The sequence below is a fragment of the Fusarium odoratissimum genome (genome assembly GCF_000260195.1).
Source record: "Fusarium odoratissimum NRRL 54006 unplaced genomic scaffold supercont1.23, whole genome shotgun sequence".
In the NCBI taxonomy this organism is placed as follows: Eukaryota; Fungi; Ascomycota; class Sordariomycetes; order Hypocreales; family Nectriaceae; genus Fusarium; species Fusarium odoratissimum.
Window position 1 is genome coordinate 357,215 of NW_022158708.1, and position 18,117 is coordinate 375,331.

An 18,117-nucleotide genomic window follows, 5' to 3' on the forward strand; every position below is an offset into this window, starting at 1 on the left:
CGCGCTTGTTTCCTGTTGATCCCGGACTTTGCGGAGTCGGTTGGATCAAAACCCGAAACCCGATGCGATTCGGTGCCACACTTTCAGGAATCAGGAGCAGTAGCCTATCAAATCAAGCCAGCGCGAGACCATGAGCCACGCCAGCACCCATGATAGCTGTTAGCTTATCAGATACTGCCAGATCCCAGCCTGCACGGTATGCATAGGACGCAGGGAATGCGTCATTCATTTATCTATCTCGACAAAGGTGCCAGAGAAGCAAATCTGGCATGAATCGAGTGATGCCGTGATGGGCCCGACAATGGCACCAGCATAACGTGATTGAGTATCAGAATCACCAAGGCATTAACGTATATAGACGACAGCAACTCAGAGACTGACAACTGTAAAAGGAAAAGCCCCATGGCTTATCAGGTCTTAAAACGATCGTGTTTCGTCTGGCTTTGGGACAATTGGCATGGCCCAACGTGGATAGCATGGATGTTGGACTCCACAACACCATCCTAGCACTTGGACTCATCATGTATCCGCAAGAGAGCTCCCCAAATGCGCCTAGATCATACATTATTAATCCTCCACAGATCCCTTCTTCGTCACACTTATCTCATGCCAGTTGCAAGCGACACAACCCTCTCGCTTGTTTTGACTTTTGAGACATGCAAAAACTAGTCCTTGTTATCCTTTCAAAGACTCGTCCATCTCTCGATTCCTCCTTGGCCATGCCCCAGAAACATCGTGATTGAATACAGGCTTCACTGGCCATCACTTTGCGGCGCGCGGCACTTCACTGTATCCGACCCGAACCGACGAAACTTGACCCGCTTGCGCGCTAGGAAACCATGGCGAAGAATGCTAGTATTCACGAGGAGGAGACAGCGATCGTAGACGAAGCAACACATTTGCTGCCCACCAGCTCCGAATCTCGCGATGCAGGTAGTGAAACATCCTCTACAACTCCCGCTTGGGATGCCTTCAAGGATTTTGAAGGCCTACCCTGGTGGCGGCAACCATCGGTATGCGCTTAGACGTTGTTAAAAACCATATTGTTCAGCTCTGACCTTGCTTGCAGGTTTATTGGCTGCTTGGTCCATATATCATATTTACCCTTGCCTTTGGAGGTGTAATGGTTCCTAAACTTGACCTGTAAGTTTCCGTTGTTCGCGATGTATAGAATTTCTTTGCTTACCAGTGTATGCGATAAGGATCCTTCAGCTCGTTTGCAGGCAGTATTTCGCAGATGAACACAGCCGTAATCCAGATGCAGTCTTCCAGCCTGTTCTTCTTGGGTCTGAAACTCCCCAATGCGATATTCCCGAAGTGCAAGCAAACGTGGCAAAATTCATGCTGGTCATGAATTTGTTCACTGGAATTCTAAGTGCTATAGTCGCGCCGAAAATCGGCCATTTATCTGATCGATATGGTCGTACACGACTTATGGCTCTAGCTTCTGTAGGTGGAATCTTGGCCGAGTTCATCACTATCCTGGTCGCCAGATATCCGGACGTCGTTGACTATCGCTGGCTGCTTCTAGGGAGTGTCTTCGATGGTATGACAGGATCCTTCACTACGGGAAGTATTATGACACAGTCTTACACAAGTGACTGCACCCCTCCTTCAAGGCGCGCCGTGTCTATGGGTTATGTGCATGCGTGCTTGTTCACGGGACTTGCATTTGGTCCTCTCCTTGCGGGCTTCTTCGTCAAGTGGACTGGTAGTTTACTATCTATTTTCTATGTTGTCATGGGATGTCACATTGGTTTTATGCTTTTTGTTTGGCTTGTTGTGCCCGAGTCATTGTCTCAAAGGAAACAATTGGCAGCGCGGGAGAAGTACGAAAAGGACAAGGAGCTGCAATCGCCTGTCTCTTCATCATGGGTGAATACCCTTCGAACTGCAAACCCCTTCGCTCCTCTCAAAGCTCTCTACCCTACTGGACCGGGCACGTCGCCGGCTCTTCGTCGAAATTTGATTGCCCTTGCTATCAACGACACCATCATCCTTGGAGCAAGCATGTCTGCAGGTGCTGTCATTGTTCTCTACTGCGGACGGACATACCACTGGGACCTTTTAGAAAAGTCCGGGTTTGTGTCTCTTCTCTCACTTGTTCGCGTCGTGGTCCTTATGGGAATATACCCTGTTATCAACTACTTTGGCCGCATCCGCCCAGCAGCTCGTCGTCGTCGTGAGTCGGGTGTGGCTGCCGTCGAAAAGAACAGTGGAGCAGACGAGCTCGACGTACTGATCCTGAGAATCGCTTTGATTTCAGATGTTATTGGGTCTCTTGGATATGTATTTGCCCGTTCATCGCGAGTGTTTGTCGCCAGCGGCATGATGACCGCTGTCGGAGGTCTTGGGAGTGCAACTGGGCAAGCTATGATCACCAAACATGTACCCTCTGAAAGAGTTGGCCAGTTACTCGGAGCAATCGGCATGATGCATGCTCTTGCGCGAGTGTTGGGACCAGTCTTGTTTAATGGAGTGTATGCCCTTACGGTTGGACGATTCAACCAGGGTATTTTTGTCCTGCTGGCAAGCGTATTTGGATTCGCTCTTGTGGTAAGCTTTGCTATAAGGCCACACGGTAAGTCAAAACTCACTTTATAATCTGACTCTGAGACTAATGAATTGTAGTCGTGTGGGAAGATGAGCCTGAAGATGAGCGACAGCCTCTCAATCAGACAGAGGAGGCTTTCGCAGTTCCAGACGGACAAGTTCCTCTAGATGAGGAAGATCAAGTCAGATTCTAAGAAATACCCGGCTCTTCAGTAGAAACGATTTTCTTTTGTTGGTTTTATGTTACAGTACAAAGGTGCACAGGTCACCGTGATTGGTAACTCTTGTACAATAGTATCAGGCAACACTTTGGAGCATTTGGCCGTAGAATATACACGAAGCAACTCACGAATTGACCATTAAAAACTCCTCAACAATGATGTTAAACACTCTTCGGCTGAGATATGCTGGAGATCTCCGCCAAAAGGCTCAGTGTTAGACAATTGGCGCAAAAGATGTGGGTCCCATTTGAGTTCTCACAGGGGAACAGAGCTCACTCATGACATCAGATCACCACCTTTAAACGACGTGTTTTATACACAACGAAGGAGTCGAAACTCAGGCAACGCCCTCTCCTCATTTCATTATAGACCAATTACTCCCGCCAACTGATCAGAATTCCAAGAGAGCCACCGTAATAGCAGAAAAGGGTCCTCTACCGATTGGAGTATGCTTGCATCTAGAGCTTGGGCAACTGCAAAGAGTCGTTCAGTGAGAAACATCATGACTGCAGCCGGAGCCGCCGGACGAATTATCAAATTTGGGCCCTTTGAGGTCACTAATCAGGTGAGGAACCATGTTGAGCCTCGATGTCAAGCTCAGATCCGAGCTGGCTCTTATCATTAGTAGATACTGACAACTCTCCAGGTCTTCCTCACCACACCGCACTCTTTCGCGCTGGTGAATCTCAAACCTCTGATTCAAGGCCATGTTCTCGTCTGTCCACATAACCCGCATAAACGTCTAACAGACCTGACGTCCACTGAGATCTCGGATCTCTTCACAACAGTGCAGCTTACCCAGCGTCTGCTTGCACGTGCTTACTTCCGCACCCCCGAACCCGAGGCCGGAAGCTTCTCAGTCGCTGTGCAAGACGGAGCTGACGCGGGGCAGACGGTACCACATGTTCACGTCCACGTTGTTCCGCGAACGGCTGGGGACATGGGAAGCCCGGATGCCGTGTATGTTAAGCTTGCGGGAGAGGAGGGTAATGTTGGTGGTGCGTTATGGGATAAGGAGATGGGCGCCCGGCCGAAGCCGGGTGGAGGGTTGAGGAGAGTCGATGATGAGGATCGAAAAGCAAGAAGTGTTGAGGCGATGGCTGAGGAGGCGGAACGGTATAAGGCTATTCTGAAGGAGATGGGCATTGAATAGTGGTAGCAAGGCATTGTTTGCAGATTATAGAAGTCGGGCTACATATGCGATAGACGTAATTTTGAAACAAACTCGTGAGTGTCATAAAATATTCATAATATTGATCTCCGAGCTTTTCACTAGTATAGAATGCGATCGCTTACTTGGTTGCATAACAGTATCTGTTGTGATATGGCTCTCATAAACTAGAAACAATGGATCTACGTGAGAACTAAGAGCTGATGAAGCTTTTCCCGAAGTCCAAGAAAAAGAGGCGATAGTTACGTGGCTTCTGAATGGATGCACAATAAACGCGAGCGTGCCTGAGAATGCAATGTATCACAGAGAGAACAACAACATGTGGACGTTGAGCTTCGAAACACGGAGAGTACGCGTATGCTTCTATGTTACAAGGCAAAAAACTCACGCCGGCACCGTTTATTGGCTACAGTATAATTGAATATTCCGTGTCTAACGCCACGATTGATGTTGAACAATGACTTATCCCCATTCGCCACCCTAGACTATCACGACTGGAATGCCAATATTTGAGTTCCAGAACTTACAGCACAGAGTTCACAGCCACCCTTTCACGACCCTTTTTAGCTAGATCCGGGGGGCGTCAACGTTTGATCTGACTTTAAGCATCTAGATGGCACAGTAACGTCTTCTTGGTCAGCTACATCTCCAATGGGGCTGGAGAAAGAATGAGGGGTTCAATCAGTTGCAAGTGGTCCAGCCGGTAAGGCAGTTGAAGAATTCCAAGTTAGACTAGTGGTAGACACATCTTGCATATGAGTTCAGGCAAGCTTGAGAAGATGCATGCCATATGTAGCACGCATCTGAAGCTGCTGATGTGCCACTTCAACATGGGAATCCCATACGCTAGCTAACCGAACAGCTTATGATAATGTGAGGCTTGCAGCCGGGCTACGATATGCGATCGCCCGGTGTGTTCACAACGCTTGGGCATCTGATCTTATGTTATAGACGGATCGGAGGTTAGAGAATATAGGACCTCGATCCCAAGTAATGAACAGCATAGTTCAGTCTACAATAAACTAAGAGACTTTGTCAAATCATCCCAAGATCGGCGGCCTAGGTCCTTAGTCTTGTTGGGTGAGGGCTGGAGGTGCTCATGTGATGGAATAGAGTAAAATGAGGCTTTTCGGGATAGTTTCCACAGTGGCTCCCAGCTCAAAACACGCTAATGCTGTTGTTTTCGCTCACTTGGAAGACTGGCAACATACCCTGGGATATATCCCCACATTACATTACAAGTCAGTTTCCCTGTGCGGGGATTGCCAGCATTTGCTCGCCTATCCGCAATTAAACGAGGCCTGGACCTCAAGTTTTGGCTTGGTAGCTTAACCTGGTCTGGTAGTTGCGGATCATCGGGATAGCTTGGAAAGAGTCCTGTGGTCGTTACAGTCAAAAGTGCCAGGCTGGCAACACGAGTCGCGCTTGGGTCGGTGAGCGAGCCGATGGTCCGAAGAGATGCAAAGGTGATGGAACAACTGAGCCTCAATTCTATGACCAGTTGAAGACTTCGGACCGTTAATGTGAAGATCCTAGTCCGGTTTAATCCTTCAATCAGCAGTCTCACATAAAGATCAGCCTGAAAGCCGCTCTCTCTCATCCTCGACTCAGGTGTTGCCGTTGTCGCAGCCGTGTTCATGGTGTGTCGTTGAAATAGTCCCACCTTGACTGGTGGAGTCGGCGCAGAGGACAAGGCGGGAACTAGCGCAAGCAGTTTTTAGCCGCTTCGTTTGATGCATACGCTGAGATGCGGTGGGTAATTAGTGCAGGAAGCCCTAGACGACAGTGGGCCCAGACAGGTCTTTGCAATGCGTAGCGCAAAGAGACGAAGAGGAATCTCTTGGAGAGCACGGGGCCAAGTTCAAGAGAGCCATAGACCACGCGATCTAATTCATACTTCCCCCGCATTGAGAATGCTAAAGCGTCTGGTCACCAGAATCTCCCTCTTTTCCTTTGGTAGTCCAGTTCATGCCTTGCATGTGAGTGAGGGTTGGTAGGGTCACCAAAAGGCGGTGGACGTTGACTGCTGCAACTGTATGGTGGCTGGGTCTCATTGCTCGCACTACCACAAGAGCCTAGAGGTAAGCTGGTGACTCGGCACGGAGCACTATCGGCGATTGACCAAAGTGCAAATTGCATGAAACCATGACTGCAGCGCAGGCAGCGCAGTGTGCTTGGGATGCAGGTCAACAGCTGGTGGGTTGCACAACGACAGGCCAGACGCTGGTGATCTGCGAGATAAGCAAAGACACTCAATTTAGGTTGCCCAAGGAAATGACCTTTGTGGATGCATGTGAATCGACAGTCAAGCCATGAAAGACCAAAGAGCACAAGTCATGTATCATTTCATCGAATGACATACAATTGAAGGTCAGATGGGGAAAATGACGATGTTTGACAAAGGGGAATTGAATTACTCGGCCATCGAGATGGAGGCCAGAAAGGGTGTGTTGTGGACGGGACGAGGGAGGCCAGAAGATGGAGGGGTGTCAGTCCTGGCCGTAAAGTTTCCGAGGAATCTCACAGAGACCAGAGTCTCAGATGGAACCAGCAGCGGGCGTAGGCGCACAGACTCCCACCACCAGCCAAGCAATGCAAGCACCAAGTCAAGAGACGCCAGCGCCAAACCCAACTCGCAAAAGTCGCACGTTGCAGCAACATCACCTTTTCCGCTTTCAATTGACCTGCAGCCATCTAATCTCTCTGCTTTAGCCTCAAGGTCCCCTTATCCGCTCAATGGATGCACCCGGTTCTCGGGATGTTTTTTTCCCCTCAGGGTCGCTTTTGTTGACATGTGTCCTTCCACGTCGTTTGTTTTGAGCGTTGTTTAGCGCGCCACTGACAAGATAGTCAACAGTCAATGATGTCGGGAGGTGGTGAATTATTGCTTTTGTCGTATTCTCGAATCTGAAACCTGATCTGCCACTGACGTTGTTGAGCCGCATCCTTTTCCAAGGTTCGTATCTCCCTTTACAGAGATGCTAGAGCTTGAATCCACCAGTAGCGGAGCTTGGCCGGTATTACGCAGGGTTGCGGTCGCAAGGACCTTGTTCGCGGTTGAGTTGCATGGAACCATCTGGATTCCTGGGATCTCCTCAAGTCCGTGAGAGTGAAGAGATGATGAAATGGATACACAGTCACCAACACAGCATACAAACAAAACTTTTGCGAGTATGTTGACAATGAATATCATACATTTTGTCAGGATATGAAGTGGTGTTGAGATGTTGATCGATTTTCTTTCTCATCGTTGGAGCTATCATTGACTTAAACACCTGGATCTACATATTGCGTGGCTGATTCAAGCCAAGACATGGCTTGAGTCGTTACGCGGCGCTTAAGTTGATGTTACGAAAAGAACGATTCAAAACCAGGGACGCTCTTGCGTAGTCGCTCAATGCCCGGTCATCGGCTCCGATGGAAATGAACAAACGAATGCAATGCAACGAAACGACCAGAAGAGAGAATTTTCAATTCCAGGGTGGCGGGTCTAAACAAAAGACACAGCCAATCATTACATACGCTCAAATCTCAGATACCGGATAAAGTCATACGCTAGAAGGAAGCTCTGGCCTCAATGGCATCCTAGGGGTGGCCCACCGGCAATCGACATGCATGCGACGTTGAGGATGGAACCTTGACACAGACCACCATCGGTCAAGCCGCCCAATCAAGTGACATATTTCCGTTAGCTGCATGCAGAATCCAGGACGCTCCCGAGAGTTCCCCTCCATCATCTTGTGAGACCAAGACACACTTGCCACGGACTTGAGTGAAGCAACACCAGCGCCAACGCCAACGACTCCATCGGTCCCGTCTAACGATGGCCCCATTCACTCTCTGTGTCCAAGTGACCACCTGCCGACAGTCCGGAAATTTGTCTGCGATAGTCCGTGGAGCAGTGTCTTCCTGTATCACGAGACACTTCATGCCTGCAGTCAACAGTGGCAGGAGAAGAGGATGAAAGGTGTGGCTATCTGGCTGAGTCTCGGACCAGAGATGCATGCATATGTATGTATGTGAACCGATATCAGGGAGGCAAGAAGGTGTAGTGTTTCAATGCCATATCCTCGCGGCAGTGGACGGAAACACCAGAAACACCCAATTGCCCGTAGATGATCCAGAGTCTCTTATCTCTGACACCTGACACCAAGACGACAAAGAGGTGAAGGAAGATCAGGCAAACTTTGTCTCACTCTGGCCGCCCCCGGTGTTATTCTACCGTCCAGTTTTTCTTCTCTGGGCCTTGTCGTATGCAACTGTTGGTTCAAATTTCCTGATGGTGTATGCAACTCCCAGCAACAAGGACAAGCTTAGCGACCGCCCCACATGCTGCAAACGAAGCTTCGACTGTTCCACTGCAAGCAAAAGCCAGGTTCTTTTTTCTCCGCCGAGTAAGTTGACGGGACCTTATCGGCCAGGGAGAGCGAGCGAGCAAGCGAAGCGTCTGGGCTTGTTCCAAGGTTGAAGTTGGCCTTTGATTGCGATTTCGGTCTCCACAAAAAGGTATCGCTGCACTTACACGGGCTGCTCTTCTTCTCCTTCTCCTCCAACTTGCGCTTGCACTTTGCTTGACTGACTTTTGGTAGAAATATCTCATCTCCCACCCTCTTTCCTTTCCTTCGTGATTGAACTCTTCTACCTGTCTAACTAACTTTTCATATCCAAAGTTTGAATCACTTCCCATCTCCAGTCTGGGCTCTTGTTCTTCCATCTTAACTGTTGTGATTCTGCTATTGCTGATTTCCTTGTGAAATCCCGTACTAACTGGCTCTCCAAATTCTCCAACAAGACAGCCACTTCCATCCCAAAGGGCCGCGATAACCACCCCTCTGCCTTTTCCAAATATCCCTTCCGTGGAATCGTCGCTTTGCTTATTTCCCACCCAATTTGGGATCAAGGCGGCGATTGTTTTTTCACAAGCTCAACAACTTGCCCTTCTTTCCATCCAGGCCGTGATCCATCACAAGAATTACCATGGGTATGCTTCGCACTGGTCCTCGTGACCCAGATGCATTCCCGGCCATGCAGCTCTTCCTTCTGGGTAAGATCAGATATTGCACCTTAGTAACGCGTGCTAACTCTAAATAAGCCATTGTTCGACTCGCTGAGCCTATCGCTTTAACATCCATCTTCCCATACGCCTGGGCCCTTGTCAAAAGCTTCGAAATAGGCCGCGAAGAAGATGCTTCATTCTACTCTGGCATCCTTATATCCGCCTTTTCTCTTGCTGAAGCTGTTATGGGAACGTACTGGGGCGCCCTGTCCGATCGTATCGGCCGCAAGCCCGTTTTGATTATTGGATCTCTAGGTACAATGATCAGCATGTTGATGGTAGGAGTGGCTCCAAGCTTCGGTGTTGCCTTGTTTGGCCGTCTCCTCGGTGGTCTGCTGAACGGTAATATTGGTGTTATCCAAACCATGGTTGGGGAGCTGGTCACCAAACCTGAGCATGAGCGTAAGTCTGCAGACCATTGCTCGAATTCCAACGACTGATCAATATCCTAGCACGTGCATACTCCATCATGCCTTTTGTCTGGAGCATTGGAACCATTGTTGGTCCCTCTATCGGTGGCATGTTTGCCAACCCCCATGACTCTTGGCCTGAATCTTTTCCGATCGGCAGCCTCTTCCAGAGACAACCTTACTTGCTGCCCAACATCATCTGCGCAGGATTGCTGCTTGTGAGCATTGTGCTCGGTTTCCTCCTCCTTGAGGAAACCCATCCCGACATGGTCCATCACGCTCCTACCAGTGAATACCACGTCAGCGAGGAGACCCCCCTCATGATGAACAACCGAATGGCCACCGAGATTGAGCCACAAGCCTATGGTGCGATAGAGACAACCGAGGATTCAACCGATGGCTCAATTGGGGACTGGGATACTCTCTGTATCGAAAACGAGAAGACAGCTGCAGCTCCCATCAAGATCTGGAATTGCCGTGTTGTTGGCTTTATTGTCGCCTTGTCAATCTTCACTTACCATTCCATGACCTTCGACCACTTGCTGCCCATCTTCTTCGAAGACAGCCGTGTTGATGCTGTGGAGATGTTCAAGCATGGCTCTATCTTTCCTTTCTACTCGCCTGGTGGCTTGGGCATGACTCCACGAGATGTTGGTGTGATTTTGGCCGTCGACGGCGGCATCGCTCTGTTTATCCAGGTTTTCGTCTTCCCCTGGACTGTCAAGATGCTTGGAACCTATCGCCTTTTCCTGCTCGTTACTGTCCTCCACCCTATTGTTTACGTGCTGATGCCCATGCTCCTCCTTGTCCCTGAGAGCCTTTTATACCCCGCTATCTATGGCTGTCTCATCATCCGCAACATTCTCTCCATTATACTATATCCTCTTCTTATGATCCTCATCAAGGAGGCTACACCAGCCCCAAGCGCTCTTGGAAAAGTGAACGGCTTGGCAGCAAGTGCTGGTGCTGCTTGCCGAATGATTGCTTCACCGGTCGCTGGATTCTTGTGGACGGTCGGTACCAAATCAGATTGCTCTGCCTTGGCCTGGTATGGTAGCGCTATTGTCGCTATTTTGGGAGCCGTTCAGTGCTTCTCTGTTCCTCGCCGGCGCAATGAGGAGCCTTATGAGGAAACCTCCAAGGCACCCAACAAACAGACTGTTACAGTGACCGAGACTGAGTTTTATGACTCGCCATGAGGAGCACGCGGCGCAGTTTGAAACCCGATCAGGTCGAACATGCCGAAGCGACTTCGCGGGTTTTGCAACCCGTTTTTAGACTTTGATTGCCTGCAGCAAGTCACACTGTTTTATACCCTCATGAGTTGGGAGTTCAAACATGTTTTGATAATTTGCCTATAAAAACGACTGGTAGATGGGATGGTGTTTATCACGGCCGCTTTTACGAAGTTATGTATACCCCAGGTATAATGATTGATTTGGTTTGGGGTGACTTTTTTACTTTTTGGAGTTTGGCTTGATTATTGAAGAAAAAAGCTTTGATGCGGAGTTTATTTGTTCTTGAATTGGGTTTACGGTTGAAGATGGGATTTGGTATATAAGTTAGATAAAAGTGAGGTAAATAGGAATAGAAGTAATTACAAATATGACCACTCCCATCTAAGTGGTTTAATGAATGAATGCTTTAAATTGCCGCCAATGGACCAAGGCCTGTCTTTCTCATTGAATTTATGTATTGGCTACCTACCTATGTTCAGTTGTTCGTGCGATAGTCAGTGGCCCCTCTCGAATAGGCAAGAAACCTTAGGATCTCTATCCTAAGTGATAGAAAGACTTACATGAGTTTAGGTATATCTTAGCAGGCCTTGAGATTAGTTAATTCTGGTATCCTGAGTATTAGAAAGTTTTTTTCCCCCCTCACGGGGTCCCTCTATATGAATCCTGAGTCGTGATAGTTAAGGTAGCCGATGCCCAATAGAATTTTCGCCGCCCACCCAAAAGTTGGAGAAACTCAAATTTTAGCAATCGAGTCACTCTGAATCCACCCACCAATGACATCTGAAGCATAAGACTCACCACAACAGTCCTGACTTGAAGACAACAGTGGCGGATTCATCTGCTCTAAAAGGCAAAAATGAAAATCGAGGAGATAACCGACAAGCTGGACGAGGCCATGAAGCTGGAGCAGGCCTCACCACAGCCAAATACCAGTGCCACAGAGGCCACCAAACCTGAGCTGCCCCCAGCTCATGCCATCGCCAGCGGAAAGACTGTTGACGAAGTATGGGAAGATCTAAACAAGTCGCCCCTTTTCATGACAGACCTTGATGCCAATGAGGAAAATGAAGATATTGCCGCACTGCAGGCACTCGCGTATGAAGGCACACCTCTCGAAAATGGCCAGGAGTTCAAGGAGCGTGGAAACGAGTACTTCAAACTTAAGAGCTACGCCGATGCAAAGGAGTTTTACGGAAAGGGCATTGCTATTCTCGCTGGCGAAGAGCGCAAGCGCGCCAGAGGCGAGCAGACGAAAAATCAGGAGGGTGTAATCGACACTGAGGAGGAGATTCAGAAGCAGCGCGAGACTCTTGAAGCGCTCTATGTCAACCGGGCAGCGTGCCATCTCGCTGTTAAGAACTACCGCAGCTGCTGGCTTGATTGCGCTGCGGCGTTGCGCCTCAACCCGCGAAACATCAAGGCATACTTCCGCAGTGCACGAGCACTCCTTGCAGTGGATCGTATCCAGGAGGCCGATGATGTTTGTGCGCGCGGTCTTTCGTTAGACGAAAACAATGCTTCGTTGCGTGCTGTAGCGGACGATATCATTAAGCGAGCTAAAGAGATCGACGCGCGACGAAAGAGGGACGCAGAGCGCGAAGCAAAGGAGAAGCGGCGTGCACTTCTCATCAAAGCCGCACTACGAGCGAGGAATATTCCCACACGCACAACCTCCCAACCACCAGAGATGGAAGACGCGGGCATTGCGCTCCTCCCAGATCCTGATGATCCCCGCAGCACGCTTGCGTTCCCAACAGTACTGCTGTACCCTCTGCACCTGGAGTCTGATTTCATCAAGGCGTTTGAGGAAACACATTCGCTCGAGGATCATCTGAGCTATATCTTCCCTCTGCCGTGGGACAAGGAGGGTGTGTACACAACAGTAGGCGTGGAGGCGTTTGTGGAAACCACACAGGGCGGTCTACTCAAGATGGGCAAGCGGGTGCCGCTGCTGAAGGTTCTGGGAACGGGTAAGGTTGAGGTGGTGGACGAGGTGGTGAGGATCTTTATCGTTCCTAAGGATAAGGCAGAGGCATGGACAAAGGAGCACAAGGCAAAGAGAGCGGCTGAAAAGGGAGAGACAAGCTGATGGATGTAAGAAAGAATATAAGTTACTTTGTTTTACAATGATGTTCGTGTACTAACTAAGACTTGCGATTGCTGTTTCCTAGGCCCTAAATGATGTGCTATATGCAGTTATGATATGATCGAGATGTCGCCAGATACTGGCGATTAAGTGATTGAGTGAAATCAAGTGTCCGAACTTTTCCATTCTATTCGCTGTTGATACTATAACCCCCAAAGACTCCTTTGTCGATAGAAACCCATTGCCCCCTTTCCTTTTCTGTCACAGTTACTTGGACAACGAAGTGGCTCGCAGTCTCTTATTACGATGTCCTTCCTCCAGCGCAGGCTGTAATTGGATGGGAGGCGGCGACTCGACGGCGTTGGGAGCAGAGGGCCCCTGGTCCTGCATCCTGAGGTTTAAGAGAAGAATAGCTGCGTCCTTCTGGGCCGCATCAGGTACGCTTTGTGGCGTCTTGATCACTCGTTGCCTCATAGCGCTGGCCTCAGGGGTCGAAACCATGAGAATAGATCTCGGGCTCATGGCGGGACTAGCACTCTCTCTGTAATAGCTGTCCCAGTCGTCGTAGTCCAGTCGTCTCTTAGGTCCCCATGGAGCAGACGAGAGAGCGCCTTCATTCTGAAAAGGTGGGATGCGAGGGACCGCACTGAGCAAGGGATTAGGCTCAGGGCTAGACGGGTTTGCAACGGTCCAGCTGGATCCCGGACGAGAAGTCACCATATAGCCAGGAAGTCCCGAGCCGCTACTCGAGGCTGAGTTGGGAGCTGACATGTAATGGCGTTCGATGTCGCTATCCATGGCCCACGATGGATCACAGAACAGACGGGGTCGGAATCGATGACGGCGCTCTTCTTGGGCATAGATACCCGGTGGAATACTTCGATCGTCTCTCGGATAGCTCGTAGCGCCGTGGAAGCTAGGTGGGATCGTACTCATATGCATACGCCGAGCCATTTCGGCTTCATGGGTAGCTTCGATGATTATTTGCTGGCTGATGACCATGCGGCCGAAGTCAGGCGCGCTGGGATGAATGCAGAGAGACGGAAAGTCTGGGCCAAAGATTGGAATCAAGGCCCCTGCGATAGAGTAACAGAAGGTTGCGCAGACAGCTCTGGCACATGTGTATGGCATCCAATAACCTGCGTAGACTGATGAGCAAACGACCAGAAGGCGCTGAGGGATGGAACATACCTTGAGCAGCTATAGAACCTCCAGTAATGCTATGTGTGATTTCTTTGAGCCCTGGATTGAGGCCCAACATCTTTGCCGGAATTGTCTATTCCATTGACAGTTAGTATATGTATGTGGAGGCTTGTTCTTTCACTTGCCTTTCCGTAGCCGCGACATTTGAAGAAAGGGGTCATGCGAACGAGCCCGACATTGTAGTCCCACATCACAGCGTACTCAGCGTTCTGTTCAGTCAAGGTGAACTCGTATTTGAAAACTGTTAGGCTTGCGTCAATAACTGGTGATCAACGTTAAACTTGATTACTTACCCTCGAAGCTCTCTCGTCCTGTCTTTTCGTAAAAGTCCTTTTTACCACTGTTGTATGGGATGTGAAGGCTTGAATCCTGGATATTCCCAAATGGCTTGACTCGGAATCGGAGTATCTCTTGCAAAGCAATCTCGTCGAGACGCTCGAAAGGGTGAAACTTGACTGGACCGCGCAGCTTCGACTTGGCCATGTTGTTGGCGTCTTTCGGCTCAGCTCTATCAGAAACCATCATAAAACGGTTCCCAGATTGATTTGATGCTTCTTCGAAATTCGGGATTGGTGGAAACTCGGGCGCAAGACTTGGTCGAGGAAAGGGGGAATCATTATCTCCAGCTGGTGCTGGGTTCAGGAGACCTTTAAGGGACAACATGATGGAAACCAGTAAAGTTTGCCAGAAATACCAGAAAGAGAAGTTTGAGAGGCGTAACGATGTTCGCGAGATGTAGGAGGCCAGAGATTTGGCCGTAAAGAGATGGCTAAACCAAGTGGTTTGGATAGCACAGCGGGCAGCGGCCGTGATATAACTACTTCTGGATTGCAGAGAAGGACAGACAGCCGCAACACTACAGCTGGGGGAAACTATTCGCCTTTCAAGTCACTCCTCAGCTTGACAAACAAGTCGGGGAAAGGCAAATATGCCTGCGTGTACCGAAATAGGCAGTGGTGAGGAACCGTAGCCTGAGCTGGCTCGGCCAGCAAAGTTGCTCGGGAACCTGCAACTCCAAAAAGTCGGTCACGCCTTGTTTAGGTCAGGCCGACACTCTTCGTTATGTTTTCTTTGTTCTTTCAGTTTCAATGCCGGCTTCCAAGGGGCTAGAGCTCCGTTGACGAGCTCCCACCGCCTGGTGCTAGCAGATACTAGGAACAGCCACCAAGTGATAGATGACGGAACGATGTCGGGGCAGGCTATTAATGATATAGTAAAAAGAAATTGGGCTCAGTTTGAAGCCTAGGGAGAAATGCAAGGATGATGTTTCCAGATGCTTTGATGAATGGGAACGTATTGTTGCGTTGTCCTACTGCTATGGTTTTGTTCATTCCCCTAGGAGATATGTTTGAGTCCAGAGTCCCGCTTTATCAAACAGCTCCTCTATAGCCTCTAGAATTCCCCTCCGCATTAGGAGGACCATAAGGCAGAAAGAACTGCAACAGGGGTGCGTATTAGAGCTGTTGGGTGTGGATAGGTCAGCCTTCACTCCGTGCCGTCCGTTACACTCCCGGAGACATCCTCTCTTTTGCTCTGAACTCGACAGGGCACCACACAATCTTGGCTTCGTCTAATCAATATTGCGGTTCGTCTCTCATTGATTGAATGGCTAAATCCCTGGTATAGTCTGGAGGCTGGAGATCGAGACTGAACTGTGAGCCGCGAAGGAGAACCAAGAATAACGAATTGGTTGTCTCGCCTTCTAAGACCGCCCCACGGGCTCAGTCAGAATGAAGTACAGGCGGATGCTTGCATACCACATCGTCCAGGACCTTCTACCCCAGTCTGTTTCCTGATATTTGTACAACAGGAGACAGCGGCCCTGCTGCCACTGAGGTTCTGTTGTTCATCTCAGCACTCCCTTAGAATTGCTCGAGTCGCCCCCACGTGTCAGTATGACAACTGACAGCTAGAAGGGACACGCTTCCTTACTGAGACGGCTTGCACATCAACATGGCCAACAGGCCTATCAGACGTGCCTCCTGTTTCTGCGGTCAATAGATATATGAGGTAGCAATGGTTTGTCAGGGATACGTTTCATGGGTCCTTCTATTCTGACCAAAGACCTGTGCATAGCCGTTGCATACTACACCAGTGGGAAGTTTCTGATGAGAGTTCGATGGCGCTTCCAGAAGTCAGTCTGTTAGATTTCCCCCTCATATGATCTATCGCAGTGAAGCCAGAAACGAACCTGTCATGTCTCTGACCTTTGTTACTCTCACGAGCTCTTAGGCGTACAGGCACAAGAAAATTCCCCGAAAGGGGACACAAGCCTATGCCAAATACGCTCGCCCCTCCTGCCCATGGAGTGGCCATCAACGCTTTGGCATTCATGTACCATTTGATTCAAGTTACGATTGCGCCAGTCTTGAGAGAGCCTGGAGGACCTGTTGGGCGTTGTGCCCTCCATATCGTCAACTAGCACAGTATGACTGCACCCCGATCTCTGGAGTACGATGTCAATGACCTGAGCCACCATAACTTTGCATGATCTATTCTACTCTTTTGTCATGAGTAGGCATAAGACTCCGGTCGAAGTCGATGACCTTTTGGCAATTATCACCGTCCCGCGAAATTCATGGCATCTGACGCGACCAGCCGACGGCTCGGGCAGCGACGCTCTTCCGGGGTCGGGTCTTCTGTCCACTTAATCGAAATGGCCAGTGATGGTCCTGTCACTGAATAGGGAGTAACCAGTCAACCAGGAGTTGTAGAAAGGGTAGAGGCAGGGCCCAGCAACGGGTTATGGCGTTTCTTGAGTGAACACTGTCTTGGTCTGCAGCATTTGGACATTTGAGGCACTGTCTGGGTATCTCGGTCTTCCTGATTCGGACAAAATGACATCCGTACCTAATTTTGAAAGATGAACATCATATTTGGCACCTTACCAAGCTTATCGGACCGAGCTCTGACGAATTTGGAAACGAATGATTGCCCACATCGGTATCAGAGTAATGAATTCCTTCCTGGTTCTCAAAGCTTGGTTTCAGATGATTGTACGATTTCGGAGCGGTATGACAGCGGCAGTCCATGGCGAGTTAGCGTTTCTTTTGCACCAGGCGCAGCCAAGGACACAAAACGGCTCCCTGCATCGAATTTCGGGCGGTGTCACCGTTCTTCCTCCCCCGTTGGTGTGGCATGAGTCTCGTTGCCCGCGTAAAATAGCTGTGTTGTGTAGAGAGGCAGTGCTTTTATGATTAGATTTGAGGACTTTAGATGTTTGATCGAATCCAGCCTCACAAGGTACGAAGGAATGAAATGCAGCACTGGCCATACCACACGGGTAGAAGCCAGAATCCTGGCTTTGAGCGTGGTGTAAAGACCATACCAGAATGTGGCCAGAATACCGACTTTCATATTTTCAGCGATGCTACACGATGGTCAACGAAGGTGCCCATCGAATGCTATAGCAGGCACAACAAGCTGTAAGCTAATCTGGCGGTGAGGTGACAGTCGATGTCTCGTTGAGTCCTCTGGTGGTGATACGATCCGCCTCAGTCAAGTTATTCTCGAATATGGTGAAACCAGGAGAATAAACAAGTGTTGTAGGCTCATCCCATGGAGACACACAGGCATCTGGCAGACACTTGCCCTCATCCTAAGTCGCACACTTTGACTCGGCCCGCTTAGCCCAGGCTGAGACCGGTGCATGTCTGACTTCGAGCTTGACAGGCTCTTTTCGGAGAATAAGCGACCGCGATACCACTAGAAGAGGCCCGGCCTCGGATGCTTTTCAAGTTGCCGCAATTTCTATGAGGAAAGCTCCTGTTCTGGGACATTTGTGGCACGTGTGGCACGAGCCGAAGCGTTAATCAAACGAGGAGAGTAATGGTTTGCTATCCTTTTATTTGTTCTGGAGATGTTTTCATTCCATCTTAATCAAAATAAGATCCTCTTTGGCCTGAAGAGGTCTTGAGCCGAAAGTAAGTTTGCATAAGGGGAGCCTTGAGTTCATCCCGTCTTTGAGCGAACCGGTGAGGCGAGGAGTATCGGGTTTGACAGAAACGAATTCATGTCTCCTCCTGAAACTCGACAGATTTTGCAGAGAGACTTTCTTTGTAAGGAAATCGAGTATCAAGAAATGTGTAAACAATCGGCAATTCAAAGCCATTACCTAAATACCTTGGTCAACCAGACGTCTCTTCCACTCACACCAGCTTACAACATCATGTGCCGGGT

At 49.4% G+C, this 18,117-nt stretch overlaps 5 protein-coding genes across 12 annotated transcripts; 4 read left to right on the forward strand and 1 right to left on the reverse strand.

The window, feature by feature from the left end:
- Nucleotides 1-124: 124 nt before the first annotated feature.
- FOIG_11859 (uncharacterized protein) lies at nucleotides 125-2,944 on the forward strand. 2 transcript variants are annotated; one of them, XM_031212489.1, is made up of 5 exons: nucleotides 266-523; nucleotides 582-1,013; nucleotides 1,070-1,143; nucleotides 1,203-2,581; nucleotides 2,632-2,944. In XM_031212489.1, exons 2-5 carry the CDS (start codon nucleotides 840-842, stop codon nucleotides 2,745-2,747), a joined length of 1,743 nt encoding a protein of 580 aa, XP_031057883.1. In that variant the 5' UTR covers nucleotides 266-523; nucleotides 582-839; the 3' UTR covers nucleotides 2,748-2,944. The 2 variants fall into 2 exon arrangements, with proteins under 2 accessions (XP_031057882.1, XP_031057883.1); XM_031212488.1 differs by having other exon boundaries at nucleotides 125-1,013.
- Nucleotides 2,945-2,959: 15 nt separating this feature from the next.
- Nucleotides 2,960-4,058, forward strand: FOIG_11860 (uncharacterized protein). 2 transcript variants are annotated; one of them, XM_031212490.1, is made up of 3 exons: nucleotides 2,960-3,010; nucleotides 3,063-3,339; nucleotides 3,421-4,058. In XM_031212490.1, exons 2-3 carry the CDS (start codon nucleotides 3,223-3,225, stop codon nucleotides 3,925-3,927), a joined length of 624 nt encoding a protein of 207 aa, XP_031057884.1. In that variant the 5' UTR covers nucleotides 2,960-3,010; nucleotides 3,063-3,222; the 3' UTR covers nucleotides 3,928-4,058. The 2 variants fall into 2 exon arrangements, with proteins under 2 accessions (XP_031057884.1, XP_031057885.1); XM_031212491.1 differs by lacking the exon at nucleotides 2,960-3,010 and having other exon boundaries at nucleotides 3,078-3,339; nucleotides 3,421-3,489; nucleotides 3,541-4,041.
- A 3,633-nt stretch (nucleotides 4,059-7,691) lies between these two features.
- On the forward strand, nucleotides 7,692-11,065 carry FOIG_11861 (uncharacterized protein). Of its 2 annotated transcripts, XM_031212493.1 has the most exons (4): nucleotides 7,692-8,052; nucleotides 8,111-8,989; nucleotides 9,038-9,403; nucleotides 9,454-11,065. In XM_031212493.1, the coding sequence occupies exons 2-4, from the start codon at nucleotides 8,923-8,925 to the stop codon at nucleotides 10,608-10,610; spliced, it is 1,590 nt and encodes a 529-aa protein (XP_031057887.1). In that variant the 5' UTR covers nucleotides 7,692-8,052; nucleotides 8,111-8,922; the 3' UTR covers nucleotides 10,611-11,065. The 2 variants fall into 2 exon arrangements, with proteins under 2 accessions (XP_031057887.1, XP_031057886.1); XM_031212492.1 differs by having other exon boundaries at nucleotides 7,692-8,989.
- A 283-nt stretch (nucleotides 11,066-11,348) lies between these two features.
- Nucleotides 11,349-12,896, forward strand: FOIG_11862 (uncharacterized protein). Its single transcript, XM_031212494.1, has one exon. The coding sequence runs from the start codon at nucleotides 11,506-11,508 to the stop codon at nucleotides 12,736-12,738; it is 1,233 nt and encodes a 410-aa protein (XP_031057888.1). The 5' UTR covers nucleotides 11,349-11,505; the 3' UTR covers nucleotides 12,739-12,896.
- Nucleotides 12,740-18,092, reverse strand: FOIG_11863 (uncharacterized protein). Of its 5 annotated transcripts, XM_031212499.1 has the most exons (6): nucleotides 16,789-18,092; nucleotides 16,130-16,616; nucleotides 14,232-16,063; nucleotides 14,064-14,179; nucleotides 13,927-14,011; nucleotides 12,740-13,874 (listed from the first exon to the last, which is right to left on the reverse strand). In XM_031212499.1, the coding sequence occupies exons 3-6, from the start codon at nucleotides 14,599-14,601 to the stop codon at nucleotides 13,003-13,005; spliced, it is 1,443 nt and encodes a 480-aa protein (XP_031057893.1). In that variant the 5' UTR covers nucleotides 14,602-16,063; nucleotides 16,130-16,616; nucleotides 16,789-18,092; the 3' UTR covers nucleotides 12,740-13,002. The 5 variants fall into 5 exon arrangements, with proteins under 5 accessions (XP_031057893.1, XP_031057890.1, XP_031057892.1 ...); XM_031212496.1 differs by having other exon boundaries at nucleotides 14,232-17,126; nucleotides 17,179-18,092; XM_031212498.1 differs by having other exon boundaries at nucleotides 14,232-16,616.
- Nucleotides 18,093-18,117: the final 25 nt, after the last annotated feature.